Source organism: Nothobranchius furzeri, chromosome 11, assembly GCF_043380555.1.
Source record: "Nothobranchius furzeri strain GRZ-AD chromosome 11, NfurGRZ-RIMD1, whole genome shotgun sequence".
NCBI lineage: Eukaryota > Metazoa > Chordata > Actinopteri > Cyprinodontiformes > Nothobranchiidae > Nothobranchius > Nothobranchius furzeri.
In genome coordinates this window covers 51,033,210-51,048,741 of record NC_091751.1, presented here as the reverse complement: position 1 = coordinate 51,048,741, position 15,532 = coordinate 51,033,210, and the positions used below count along the sequence as shown (strand labels likewise).

General features: G+C 42.3%; 1 protein-coding gene across 10 annotated transcripts in view; it reads right to left on the bottom strand.

Annotated features, from left to right (window-relative positions):
• The window catches only part of LOC107383893 (adhesion G protein-coupled receptor L2), a 113,689-nt gene that overhangs the window by 46,533 nt on the left and 51,624 nt on the right, over nt 1-15,532 (bottom strand). For 9 of the 10 annotated variants that reach the window (XM_015956771.3, XM_070541665.1, XM_070541664.1 and 6 more), the window contains exons 4-5: nt 12,065-12,174; nt 7,212-8,012 (exon numbers count right to left, since the gene is read on the bottom strand). In XM_015956771.3, coding sequence (XP_015812257.3) covers nt 7,212-8,012; nt 12,065-12,174 — 911 coding nt within the window. The remainder of the gene's footprint in view (nt 1-7,211; nt 8,013-12,064; nt 12,175-15,532) is intronic. The other variant, XM_070541667.1, reaches the window with a different exon arrangement.

Below are 15,532 nucleotides of genomic sequence, written 5' to 3'. Positions count from 1 at the left end.
TGCTTTTCTACCAGCTTCGGTACCAAGGACGGTCTAACAGAGGCTTCCCCTGGGTACGTAGACCGACATATGGCGTTTCATGTGTAATATAAATCTCCTACTAAAGTTCAGAGCGAAACATTCACTCCCACTCAGAACTAACTGCTTCTCCGGATCCGCTGGTTCTGATAGCAACATTCCACACATACATCGTTCATCTCACTCCACCTTAGTTCCATGAGTACACAGAGTATTAATGTTAGTCTTGTTTAAATTGTGTAGAAATAAATTTCTTAACTATTTTAAACCTGACTCTCTCTCTCTTACCTCGGAGTTAATACGAAGTGTCACGTAATCCCTGCAATAAAAAGTTCTGATCTTCTGGTTAAAATATTCAAAGATCCATCAGATTGATATTTCATATTTCTATGGAATCTCACATTTTATGGTTCATAAGTAAGATGTAAACTACCCATCCTTTACAAATGAATACCTTAAGAGTAGTACTTGAGGGAAAAAAAGCTCCAGCGCACCAGTTTCAGGAACTAAAAGTAAGCCAGATCAGAGTTGACGACAGGATTTGGAGTCTTACCCCCAAATTCCACTACCTCCGCTCCGCTGCGCTCCGCTCCGACACGAACGCCGGAGCAAAATCGGTCCCGTTCTAGTCAATCAGAGCAATTCCACTACTGCGGCCGTGCTCCGGCAGTGCGGCGCCGTGCGGCGCCCTCTGTTCCGGCGTCCGGCAAAAATAGAATCGATCCTATTTTTGCCGGACGCCGGAGCACCTCCGCAGTAAATGGACAGAAATCACAACGGCCCAACAGGAAAAGGAGCAAGCACATCTTCCGTTTTTCACAATAAATCGCTAAACAAAATGCGTTTTTTGTTTCATATGCACAGGTTTAACAACTTTTAACAACTATCAATGGCGGCTGAAGTTTAAATGCACAAAAATAAGCCATAAATACAGTTGCCACTATCAAAGTAGTCACACTTTGTTGATCCAAACACTGCTGATCTCTCAACACAATGATGGGCAGATTAAACAGTTCATTTCCGATGCTTCTCCCGCACAACGGGTGTTTGGATCTAACTTCCGCGTTTATTGCTCGGACTGTATCGCAAGATCTCGAAAATCCCGCGCATGCTTGTTTGCCCCCCTCAGGTCTCCGCACCGGAGCGGAGCCGTTGTAGAGCGGGTACCAGTAAAAATTGAGTTCGGAAGCGAGCGGCTGCGGAAGGCGGGGGCGGACCGGAGCGGAGGTAGTGGAATTTGGGGGTTACTTCCTGATATTTAGACATCTCCCCTCTGATTGGCTAACAACAGCATGACTCTACCAATGACTCTATTTACTCTGCAACGTTGATGTTTTGTCTCCACAAATAACACAATCCCGAAGGAGTTCTGCTGTGTGAAGGAGTTGCTAATGCTAACGGTTAGTTTCTACTAGCCAAAATGTCCTATGCTGTTTCCTGGATGCTAAAACAAAAACAGCCGTCACGAGTCATGATGGGTGAGTCCATGAGAGTTTGGAAGATCTGTCAGACTTTTCAAATCCAACAATTTCACCATCTATTTTATATCAGAAGCAAATGCAGGAAATAGGTGTAGGAGATTATTTTCAAGTTCAGCCTGCATGACAGAGTGACTGATTATAATTAGAAATAATAATTAAAAAATATTTCAGTGAAATATCACTTTTAATAAGGTTTTCAACACTGCTAAAGAAATTTTACACTCATGTTGCCTACAACATCATGTTTATAAAAGCCTAAATAAAGTTATTAGTAAAGCCCAGGGGTCTCATTATCAAACATTGCGTAGAATCCCAGCAAAAACAATGTACTTATGCCAATCAGGTTTGTGATCTATCAAACATGGAGTACGCACAGCTGCACGCAATCTCCGCTTCATAAATCAGAGACTAACGAGAATGTTTCTCAGCTGCTTTTTAGTCACATCCCGCCCTCACCACGCCCACTTACTGCCATAAATGGTCAATGCAAAGTGTCTTGTGGATCTCATGCATATACATAAGCTGGCTGTTGCAGCGCTCCGCCAATGACATGGCGACCGTAGATCAAGGCAGATCAAGGAAGCTCTACTTCACAGAAGCAGAAATTGAGGTACTTGTGGGTGAGGTGGAGAAATGAAAGGAAGTGCTTTTGCAAAACAAATAAGAGAAAATCCACAGAGTGGCACAGCGTTGCTGAAGCCGTCAATGTTGTGAGTTCTTCAGAGAGATCTGTGGCGGATATTAAAAAAATGGTCCAATCGGGACTCGATCCCCAGACTCATGGGCGAAAGTCACGCACGCAAACCAGTCACCCAAACGGAGATCTCCCCTGTTCAACTAGCCAGGGTGCATGATCAATTGGGTCACAGTGACAGGACACACACACTGTCACAGACGCATGACATTCTGCCTCAATCTGTCCCCCTGCTGATATTCTGCATTCCGTATTCTGCGCTTCAGGCTGAGTGTGTGTGCGTGTGTGTGTGCGCGCGTGTGTGTGTGCGCGCGTGTGTGTGTGCGTGTGGGGGGTCTTGTTCTGTGTGAAAACAAAGCAGTACAAGTGATAAAGCTGCAGGATTTCATAATTTTATCCTTCTCAGCAGCAGCACTGCAGGTGCTCTTCATGTCCAAAATGTGCGTAAGCAAGGTCCTTAGTCAAATTAAAGTTGCGCACATTTTCCCGCTAAGTTTTCTTTCATAAATCCCAAAGTTTGCACTGAAAGTTGCTTACGCAGTTTTCCGACCCCGTTTTGTGCATAAACAAGCTTGATAAATGAGGCCCCAGGGCATTTTGATTCCTGCTCACTTTCGCGGTCACTTTCATTTCACCTTTTTCTTAGAAGGACACTTCTAATCAAAGAAACATTTTGTGGGTGTTTGTAGGAATCATGTTTCTAGTTTTAAATCAAAATGGGGGTATCATCAAAAACATCAAACATGCAGCACATTAGCTTCATGCTGCACAAAGTAAAGTGCTCCGAAGGCAGTGCATCTGTGGGCTCATTCTGATGCCTCTGCACCGTGCGTGCCACAATTTTCTTTTGATTGCAAAGAGCAACTCCCTTCAGTAAGAGCCTCGCGTCCTGTGATAGCACTCATCTGAGAGAGGTCCACACCAATTAGCTAGTGTTCCTCTCAAGAGGCAGTGAAGTCACTCTTTATGGGAAATCTGACACCAAAGGCATGCGGTTACCATATGGTGAATATTACCTCTTGTATATAATGGGAGAGTTTGAGACTGAACACTTGAAAAATGTCTGTGACCAGTGTGTAAATTAAAACACAGCTAAAGGGGGAATGAACATTCATCCTGCAGAGAGATGATCAATCGGAGCAGTGGAGATGAAGCGGAATTAGTTTCATCACTTCATAGCCCCCTTGAGTCATTCCTGAGAGGAAGATGACAAAAATATTAAAGTGTAATCATGTGATGAGAAGTCTGCATTGTCTGTTTGTCCTTGATTTTATTGCTTGCAGTATCCACTCCACTTTTTCTTTATTCTCTTAAATTGCACAGTCGGAGCTTTAAAAATCCCTCATCCTGTCTAGACAGAGACCAGGAAAAAAATCATCATAAGCTACCTAATTCCTACAATTAAGGGAAGTGGAATGACAACTTGCATCAAATCAAGCTGTTTTAATCGGTTTTGTTGATGAACAAGTTTAATCCTGCCAGTAAACTAATAAACAATACCATGCAGTTAACAGGAAGTTATCGCCAGCTCACATTTCAAGAATCAATTTTCAAGCTATAGCATCATAAGCAAATACCCTGTCGTCTTCCTAATGTTACACCCTTGTGGGAAAATAAAGTTTCAATACATATAAATGTGTGTGTGTGTGTGTGTGTGTGTGTGTGTGTGTGCGCGCGCGCTTGCTTTTCTCTGTGTGTGTATGTGTGTCGACTCAATAACGATGTATCTGAGGAGGAGAACTAATCTACAGTTGGTGTTTTACCTCTTTACCTGCAGTCAGCGCTGATAATTAATGACAGAGAAACAAATCCAAGACATGAATTTTACATCAGGCTGTTTATATGCACTTGTGCTGTTGTGAATGGGGCTCGGGAGGTAAAGAGCCACAAGACGATTCCCGTACACGGTCTAATTTGATGCTAAAGAATCTGCCGTTATCCCAGAAGAATGAAAAATAAAACAGGAGATGTTGTGGAGAAATTGTTGGCAGGGCTTGACATCTTTATTGACATTTGTTCTTTAGAGCCCGATAGACGAGAAAAGCTCTGCCCGACATATCTCGTGTCTGTGCGGGGTAATTTATGAGGCCTGAAACTGAATACGGTGGAGCAGCAGGCGTAGCACAGTCACAACTGAGACTGTCTGAGTCAGGAGGAGGGGACGGCAAAGCAGCTTGCAAAACAGAGCTGTGCACGCAGACAGGAAGATATATGTGGAGACAGAAATATACTCAAGAGCAAAAGCACTCCAAAACTCTCCTGTCATGTGCACCTATGAGGTCCACTCAAGCAGCTTCCTGACACAAACCTGCAAGCAGAACAATTAGAGCTCTTCCAAATCCCCTGACACGTTGCTTCCGACTCTATTTCTGTTGCCAAACATGCTTCAGAAGGTGGAACACAGGCTTAGTGCACGATACATCTATAAATGTTCTGTCTAGAAGGCTCACCTGGAGGCATTACACAAGGCAAAGCAAGGGGTGGTGAGATGCGAAGCTGGGTTTAGACAAAATGGTGGGGAAAAAAGCAAACGGGGAACTCATTTGTGATTTGCATCATGTAAAATATAATCTGTACTTGTTATTAATCCAACGCAGAGCCAGTTTGCTACTCGGTGTGATCTGCCTTTTTGGACAAAGCTTTCAATCTTGTCTTCTAAGATTTCAAATCACTGAAACCTCAAAGACAAATTCATTTTCCCTTTTCTTTTCTTGTTAAGTTGAAATGTTCCCCGCAATTACTGGCTAAGAAATCCGTTAATGTCTCGGCACATCACAGAGGGTGCATTATCGATGTCTCTCCAAGTTTGGTAACTAAAGACTCTCCTTATTGGCATGCACTCCTCTTAGGCAGACGTCTAAGGAGGCCAACGCTCTCTCGGTATCGCTTTGTGTTCACAATGCATTAGCGGGTCACAGACATGTTTTCTAAATCTGTGTGAACTGTTTAGAACAATAAGCAGAAAGATCAATACAAGGGACGACATGAGCAAAGCACTTCAACCGGGGCTAGCGTTGCATACACTCTGCAGGAAAAAGGAAAAGACAAGTTGTTAAGATCAATTATTTCCTGCTTTGATCACTTTGCCAAAACTCTCCTGATATGAACCCATAATCCCTCCGTCGTTTCAGCGCCTCTCTAGGCTGCGAGCATCACAGCTGCCAAGGGTGATCCTTCTGACAGGAAAGGACATGGATTGTTGTTACACAGGTTCTAAAAAAAGAGCGAGGATGCTCTGGATTTGGTGTTCGAGGTAACGTCGCTCTGTGGTCGATGAATCTTAATGGGCACAATTAATTGGATTTACGCCTCAAGAGTCCCTCCATTTCAGAGGGTGAGACGTTATCTCTGTGCAATTACACAACCCTGCAGGATGAGTTGTTTAATTCAGTGACATGTTATGGCGAGCAATAAATCCCAACAGCTGCACAGTAAAGAAGTTAAAGGTGTGGATGTGTAAAGGAAAGAAAAACAGCTAATAAACAAGAACCAATTATTTTCAAGTGCTCTTCTCTGTGGCTGCTGGTCTTCTTCAGATGAAGGAATATGTTCTCATAAAGCACAGGCAATGATCCGCTACGGTGGGTTCTGCTGCAGGGATCCGAATGGATTCCAGTGACAGAAAAACAGCAGGAAACCAGCACTTAAGAGTAATGAGTGAAATCAGCGACTAGGTTCTGTTACCGCAGCGAGTGACAACACCAAGCCCATGTGGCGTTTAGGTGTACCCAGGCATTACAGTAGCTGAGAGAGCACATTAAACCCTTCACTGGAAACGCGTTGCGATGGCTACTACCCATCCTCTCCCAACGACTCTTCAGAGATGAGGAGGCTAATTATGATAATTGACTTGTTAATTACATTTACATAAATCAGGACGCGAGCAGTTGAGCTAGCATATTGCACGCTTGGTAAACTCATCAAAGTTGGAGTTTTTTTCACGTTGTCCCTAACATAGTTTTAATTGAGGTTTGGGAGATTCCGGGGGAACAGCGGGAAAGCAAACAGACATGTTGACAAGGGGCCAAAGTTCAGGAGCACACAGCCTCCATTGAAACATCAACTCCCCTCCCCCAGTCACAGAATCAGATTTCACCCCCTTGGCAATGCCTCCCAAGCATCCAGAAGTTAAAAATCATAACCTAATACGATCCAGAGCTCGGAGGTGGGGGTGGTGAGGTGGAAGGGACCTGATACTCTAACGTATCATTGAGCCGGGTCAACATTCTTGTTACCCCACTTCATTCAGGAGACTGCATGGCATAAATTGGCTGCTGTCAACTAATTAAACCCATTATCAACTTGATGTAATGTTCCTGTCTGTTGACACATATGTCGCCTCTCAGCACTTCACAGATTAATTTAAGCCCGTTACCCGCCTGACAGGATTCCTCTACTGTAATAGATCTCTCTTTCCGAGCATATTTCTGCACAGATGCACCATGCGGTTCCATATCTCACACGCGTTTCAACCTTTGAAAAATATTAGCCAACAATAGGTTGACGATTATCACCTCATCTGCTAGGGGAAAAAATGGCTTCAGCAAAGTTGAAGAGGTAACCATGGCAACGCAACTTGAAAAACCTGAGGCAGGGAGGAGAGGATAACCTCTGTCACACTGTGCACAATTCTTTCCTGACGTGTTCTCAGCATGAGAGGGAAGTTCAGGAGGGCATTGTAGATAATGGTTCTGGATAAGGTCTGAGATTGAAGAATTTGATGGGGTCCGAGCATCGGCTGGATCGAGTGCTTCATCCTGCCTGGTGGTAATAAAGAGGCAGGTTTTTGTAGTGGTGCAACCCCGCTGAGAGTTATTCCTCATTCCAAGGTGAATCTGTAATTTCTGTCTGCAAATGAGGCCTTTCCCCAAGAATAACGCAACCCTCTTTTCTTCATCACACCTGAAATGCATCCAAAATTAAAAGGCAGCCATCTGTGACATCCCATGCTGCAGCCAAACAATAAGGAATTATACAAAGACAATGGATTACACGGGGAGAAATGCAGCAGTGCTCACCTTCTGCAGGATCAGGTGGCCCAAAGTCCAGGTCATAACGCAGGATGTAAAAGTTATTCCACACATACAGCTGGTTGTCTCTGGGGTTGTAATCCACAGCGGTGATGTACTGGTACTGGTTTGGGAAGAGGAGGTCGGTGTACTCGCCCTGGTTCAGCTTGGTGTTGTAGATGTAGTCGATCTGGCTACGGCTGGCCTCGCTCTCGTTCTCCTCGTAGGTTGAGCGGACAACTTGCAGTACACCGCACACCATGAAGGCGTTGGAGGCTGATCGCTTGTCGTACGCCGTTTCCCAGGTGCCTTCAAACCGGAGAGTGTACGGATTGAGCTGGCTCACCACTATGCGTCCATTGTTCTGCTCCGTGGCGTAGATTACCCACAATCCCCTCTCATCGACTGAAAGGTCGATGTCTGTTTTGCCACCCCAGCGGTAAGGCGAAGTGTCGTGGTAGTTGGCATTGTTCACGATGGCCTCGCCGCTTTTGATGCGCGTACGAAGGTCAAACTTCACAATGTTGCGTGTGCGTTCCTTGTTGAAGAAGATGGCACCATCATATGCAACAAAGCCTGTCCCATCCACACGGTGGGGCAGTTTATAGGTGGTCGTCTGTCGACCGCTTTTGAAATCCTCCAGGGAGGCGTACTCGATGAGGGTGTCAGTGCGGTACGGCGTCCAGGGCATGAAGAAGACTTTGTCTCCAGCCTGCAGCGGGTCTTTGCACCATGACCCTGCTTGCTGCTCAGCCTCAAACAGGAAGGTGGCATCTCCCACTCCTTTCAGAGTCCCCGGACAAATGAATACTAGTGACAGAGAAGAGAGTGGAAGAAAATACAACAAGGCAAAATGTTAACAAGTCACATTACACATTTGACAGGCACAATTCTCGCCGCTGTGCAACTCGAGTACAGGACAAAAAGATCAGGGAGTGTGAATTTGGAGGAAGTGTTTGACTAGAGCTTTTGTTCTAATGAGTAAGAGAAAAAATGAAAACAAATGTATGTGTCAAAAAAGATTACTCAGAATGAAAAATGTGAGGTTAATAGAACTTGCATCTCAGGGGGCTGCTGCTACATCGTACCAGGGATGAAACAAATAATAAGTAGTGAACAAAAAAAGAATTATAAAAACCCTGCAAATGAAAGTCACGGGAAATGAAGTGAACAGAGTTCACAGTGTTTTTGTTTAGTTTTGGAGTTTATCAAATACCAGCTTGTCTCTTAAGTCAAAAGCCAATACGAACAGCTGGGTACATGGACACACGGCACATGCATTCTCACATGACTGAGGTCGTAAAATGAGTCAAGGGAACAGACTTCACATCTTGTGATAAGAGTGAACAACAGGTTGTCAATGGTGGTGGAGGCAGCAAAGCAGAGGTAACATGAAAGTGGTGGTTGGGGAATAGATAGAACAACAGTGGTAAAGGAGTTTAACTACTTCTGTGGTGAAAGACAAGAGGAACCACTGATGGGTGAGGGAGGCCACGGCAAGGTTCCAATACAAATGATTTTGTTCCGGATACTAAGGAAAAAAGAAAAAACAGTAATTTTTAATTTTATTTCTAAAACATTTTCTTTCTTTTTCTTTTTGAGCCGGTGCCAAACTCACTCAGCCATCACTGCTATTTCACATCACGTGCTATGGGTGCAGCAGAAGTTGGGCCAAGCAAACTGGAGACTGAGCCAGATTGGGAATAAACACACAGCTAGTCATTCCTCAAGGGTTACATCACTACAAGAGGGTCCCAGGTATGAATCAACGCTGAACAGTTGGTGCTTTCTTTCATATTGCATAGAAAAAAACTTTGTTTGGAGGCCACGGTTGTCGTTCGAAATTTTGTTCTGCAAAATGTTTGGATTCTGTGGGTGCAGACCATCCTCGTATCGGGTTTACAATGTGACAGGAAAGTAATCGGGAAGGGGTAGGGGGGGTGAAGGGAGCTGTACTCAACACCACAGAACAAGGAGCCGAAGGAGGGAGGGGGGGGATGGACCAGACCAGTCATTTACCTTTTTGCTCCACTTCTATTTCAGGCATTGGAAAAGAAAGCAAAAAAAGAGTGCAAAAAGGGAGAGAAAGGTTACCATGAGTTAAGGTAGTAGATACAGAGAAAGAGAGTTAGTTGGAAGGTATGACCATGAAATGAGCTGCAGGGCTGGTGGAGGTGGAAACGCTAGAAGGAGCATAAAAAACGGGATTGTTAGTCAAACGGCCGCTCATCCTGGGATTTAAAAACAGACAAGTTATGACTAGATATGCGCCGTGCTCCCTGTGACTTTTCATTGAACAGTTCAGTCTGATCACCTTTATCTGCTAACAAAATAGCACCGTGAAAGCAGAACAAATCCCTCAAAGAATGTTTCTCCTGAGTGGCAGGAGGGGAAACCCAGTCATATTTAGATGGATAACAGTCTTAGAGAAAACAGGACAGGGATTATTTCAGGCATGTCTTGGCTGAAGGTGGAGCTTGTTCAAATGGTTTAAACACAAATCAAAAACTCAATTCCAATTTGACAAGATCGCCCACACACGTAAACTATGACTCGGCACTAATGTTACAGACCCGAGCCAACGAGAGCAGCAGCACATGAGATGACTGATGGTCAGTCAGCCTAATATGGAGTTTCTTTACTGGACTGCTGCAGTGAGAGAAGGGGAGAGACTGGATACGGTACGTGAAAGAGATTTAAAGATGGAATAAGAAAAATGAGAACAAAGAGTTAGTCGGGAGGAACGGAACGGGAGGTGAAAGGGAGGTCTGTCCAAAAGAAAAAGAAAAGAAGATTTTATTCGTGAAAACGTTTACAGTTCATCAACTTATACGCTCACAGGGCCTGAACCGCATTTAGAAACTACGATAAAACCCTCTTTTAAGGTAGATTAACTTTAAAATAGTGCTGGATTTAACCAACTCTGTGCTACATTTAATTAAACAACTTGAAGACTAAAGAAGATTTATCACTAAGTGCAGGAATTTGGTTTAGTCTGGAGACAGATGCTGAATTATCTTACAATTTGAAGGGTATTTGCTCAGTCTTACACAGCAAATGTTCACTTTTACATTTCCACAAAATGAAGTGAAGGCCCTGCATTAATAAAACCATTCAGTTCGGTTATATTACTAGAAGCACAATCTAGTCATGCAGATTGTTTTTGTTGTAGAACAATCTACCTCTGAGATTTCTGTTATGTGAGAAAAATAATTTCTGAAAGGAAAATATAAAATAGCAGCTCCAACACAAAATGACAACAGAAAGGCCTGGTGATTATCCACAGGAGACAGAAAATCTACCTTTTAAAGTTTTATTTTGGTTTAGCCACCGAGAAACTCCTTTTACATGATACAAATGTCTAAAAGCAGAAGGACATGCATTGGAGATGAAGCAGGAGCCTCAAACTGGGGCGAGACACATTAACAGCCATTTATCACATCCAAATCCCAAATGAAATCCTTCAGAAGAAATTAAATCATCTGGAAACCATTCTTTTATCTGGCTGTGCTGTTATTTACTGATTCAAATTCAAATTATATACGTAAAATGTTTTATTTATGTGAAAACACCCTAACCGACTAAGTGTATGCATGTATTATGTAATGGGCATACAGAGAAAAAAAAATGAACATTTCCATAATTAAAGCTTACAGATATGAGCTTTAGTGTGCAGCTCTTTAGATTGGCAGCAGCCAAAACTTTCATCTCACTGGTGGAGATTTATAATCAATTAGCTGAAGCTAATCTAGCAATGGCGCGTGGCATCTTGGTAGCTGCACTTTTATATAACTGTCAAGTGGATTTAATGTGAGCTCACATGGGCAACTGATAAATAGGGCAGTTGTTGCTAACATGAAAAAAGGGGACAAAAGAAACAAAAACAAAGTTGAGTTCCTCTGGTGAAGCAGAGGAGGTTTTCAAGAATGTTCTTCAGTTTGGCACTTTCTGATTGTTCTTTCATGTCAGAAAGTGTTATTTTTTTTCTCAAGAAGTGGAAACAGTTGGTCATTCAGACTTCAGCTAATTAAATAACTTTTGTGCTAGTGGATTCAGTCCAAATAAAAAAATATCGAGTGATGTGCTGAACTATTGTTAAATGAAAACATTAAACTTACTGAAATTTACAGCCATTTTTCCCCCTCAAATATGATCCTGATCAAGAAAAACAAACACTATGTGCTTCTAAATAAGATTAAAGCCATAAATCCCTCTGGGATTAATAAAGTATCTTTGAATTTGAATTTGAATTGAACTCTTGCCTGAGGTTAAACTTGAGAAAATAAGTTTTTCTTACAACTAATTTTTTTAAAATGTTAAATTAAAACCTTTTTAATTTGCAGTCGAATGCCTCAGTTCCTCTTGACTGTAGTTAGACTTGACAGCTGTCAAGTTTTAAAGCGGTTTTAAAAATTCTCATTAAGCACTGACTGAAAATGGGAAGACGTGATGTTGTCTAAATTAAATATAGAAAAGGTAAGTAGCATAGGTAGCTCCTCTCTAGCCTGCAGGATCTGCATCAATGACACTATTTGAAAACGAAAGTCTCAAATATCACACCAAGAAAATAAAGTCATTAGCCGATCTGCATGACTAGAGTCCATCAAAACTAATTAAAGAAAAATGCTTCACCTATAACCGAGTTGAACTGAACCTTGAAAGGACAAAAAATAAATAAAACCTCCACGTTGCAAAAGTAACTCCCTGTTAATAATAATGCAGTCTCATTCCAAACCCACGAGTTGAAGTGTCATCTGCTGCACCTAAAAAACTTTTCTAAAGTAAGAGAGAGGCCGCAGACACGGGACACTTTGAAATCACACAACAAGATTTCAGTATGAGATTTGGATGGCGATACTTACTATAAGGAACACACTCATACTGGACCTCTAAGTACTTGTAGGTGCCAGGGCATGGATCAGGAAAGACATCAGAGCCAGTGACAACCACACACTGCGTACGGTTGTTGCACCTAGGGGAAAAAAAAGATTGACCAGAGATTTCATCATGACTTCCCACAGCAAGAGCACTCGGCAGAGACAACATTAATGACTCAAAGGAGGGGAACGTTCACTGCTATAGCCACACTGACATTGATGAAATCCCAGGCAGGACTGTCACTTACACATTCTAGTTTAAACCTTGGCATACGGGGGAGAGGAATGAAAGCATTAAGGGCGAGTAAATGAGGGTGATGGGATGAATGACAGAGTCAGAGCAGCTAACAGCTTGTTAGGAATTACTGTCTTCAGGTCGCTATTGAAAGAGAGGACAGTCATTAAAATACACACAACAGGTGGCTGTGACATGCAGTGGACTGGAATGGGTGGCCTCAAGTATAACAGAGCAGCTCCTCTGCATGTATGCCCAAACGAGACATGAATGTGTCAAGCCTGTCAAAGGTTTTTTGCCTTCTAGTGTGATATGTTGTCCCTTAGTGCATTAACAATATGGCGTGTGGACTGCAGAGACAGCATGTGTCTGTGTATGGCTTGGCACATGTTTTCTGGGCGCTAAAAAAAAAAAAGTCCAGGTAAAGAGGTAGAGGAAGGAGGAGGGAAATAACAAAATCAAACCAAAAAACAACAGAATAAGACTGAGTTTGTGTAAATACTGTATAGGGTGAAATTGGCTCCACTTCAATCAAGCTCTCTTCAGGCAGAGGGATTGAGAATGATGTCAGCAAGAGAAGCAAACAAGAAAAAAAAAATGAAATAAACTGGCATCGAAAAAGAAAAATGTTCAACAGTGTGCAAGCGTGAGATAAATACTGCAGAAGGTCAGAAGCAGAGATGCAAGCTAGACATACATTTTTGAACAATTCAAAAGATTCAGGACAAGTTGTCACTGCAAAAATACAAAGCTGCACAAGAAAAAGAAAAATACCAACAAACAAAAAATAAAGATGCAGGATGCTGAGGAAATATTAAAAAGAGTCAGTATAAATACATTAATCATGACTTTGCAGTCTGTCTGCATTGGCTCAGCAGCACCCTCCTCTCAAAACGAATGGATTATCAGGCATTAAAAGTTGATAAAAAATATGCAAAGTCCACAATGGACTTCAAGAAAGAGCATCAGCATCATCAGCTATGGTTTAAACTTCAATCACAATACGAAGCAAGCTGCACTTAGCTGATCTACTTTTGTGGCTCCAGCGTGGTAAATGCACAAGAGAGCTGCCTGCGAGGAAAACGGGTCGCTGGATCTAAATGTGACCCGGCTGATGGCAGGCAAAACCAACCGAGTCACCTCAAATGCACTCAGATAACTCCACGTCGCTCAGCATTGAGAGATTATCACATCTGGCTGTCAACTTCCAGTGATGGGCAGTGTTATTACTATATATGTAGACTCATCTTTTTACCTCATCATGGGATTATCACGTAGAGATAACTGTTGAACATTTAAGCCAGTTGATTCAAATCGTTTTACTGTTAGGAATAAAACTCCAGCCTGGACAACTAGAACAACCGTAGCAGGTCAGTCTAGCCACGCTCCATTGTAGCCTTTGCAGGTCTACCATTGACCTATGACACTAGAGCTGCAACGAAGAAACATTACAAAAGATGGCATCGGCGCAGGAAGGGCACTCGTTTGAAAAACACAAGATAATTTAGACTTGGGCTTTTTTTTGAGACATGAACAGAGGTAATTAAAGAGACTATGTGTACTTTTTACCGTTAATCTCTGGAAATAGCCATTAAAACGTTGTTGAAAAATATTGGCGGCTTCGTACCATATAATTATAAAAATTGGGTCTAAAGTGCATAGCGTCTTTGAGGGATGCCAAAATTAGACGCCACGATTTCTTTTGTCCGACTCGAGGTTTGTGCGCTTGTCGGCCATTGGCTGGACGTACAACTTACGGATGTTACGTTACCTCGTTCAAAAACATTTAGACAGTAAGAAACATGTATTTAATAACAAAACTGCTAAACTATTTCTAAAACATATGCGAAATAAAAAAATCCAAGAAGAGGGCGGTATTTCCGTAGTATGATGACATCACCGGCTGACACAGGACCCCGAGCAGATCTGGAAACTGCAGCGCCAGAAAACTACAATTGGCAACTACAATCGATGGAATTAACTGAAGGAGGAGGAGCCACGCTGAGGTTGCATTTGTTCTGCTCCACAGGTAACAACATTTACCGTAATGTTTTTGTAACTAGCAACAGTCAGGACGACATGGTGTAAAATTACCCTTAAAAACGTATGCATGTACTGCCCCTAAGTGCTACACTACTTCCACTAATAACAACACACTTCCACTAATTTATTCAAAAATATGTTTCTGTTCCTTCTTCTTCTTCAACGGTGAATGGTGGGCTGCCCTGTTGACAGACTTCCATTGTTCTTTGTTCCATTTGGTCTTGGCGTTGCCCAATAGCGTGCAGAGATGGTTTGTAAGAAAACCGTAGATTCCGTCCCTAAACTGGGTTGTTTCAATGACCATCCTATATATTTACATATATAGGATGGTTTGCCAGGCTAATAAAATGCAGGATTTTAAATGAAACTATATCCTCAACTAGATCGGTAATTCTCATTTAATAAAGACCCCCGCTTTGGTCACTTTTCATCATAAATTGTTGCCGTTGATGCCTTACAAGCACATAATGCAGCTGGAGTCCTTCTGTTATTATTCTACAGGACTAAAGGAAACATTAGAGCTACCTGATCATTATTTTTTCCACTTCTGGTCTCTACGAACTCCAAAGGGAATCTTATTTGGCCACTCTCAGCTCTCTGTCGAACTGCTGTGCAGCTAAGTTGATGAGAGCAATGAGACCAAACCAAAACATTATTTTTGCAGGCCAGAAAACCAGCGGAATGATTAAAACTATGAAGAGGGGGCATGATTCTCTGTGGGTTAACCACTTGGAAAGAAAACCTATCAAACTGTATCATTTGATCTTTTGCAAGTACATGATATCGATTTGTGTACGGTACCTTGAAGTAAGGATCAAAATATCATTTCCACCTCTGTTAATTCCATTTAGGCTGTAAGAACCTACTCTGGAATTTTATTATTGCTATGATTTTGATATGTTTTTGCATTTTGCATTCAGCAACTAATCAATGCGTATAATCCGTCCTGCACAACCTCGTACAGTTTAAAGATCCGCACCATTCTGCTGGTTTTTAAAGGTCAAAGAAGACATTGACATTTGAATGAAGTAATGAAAGGCAGAAAATACAAATAATATAGATCATCATGTTTTACAATAGTTTCTTTTACTTCCTGAACTAGTTGACAAGGCAGTTTGTTTGGAATGATCGCCTGAATACCAAAAACCCGCCAACCCGAGGTTCTATCCAGTCAT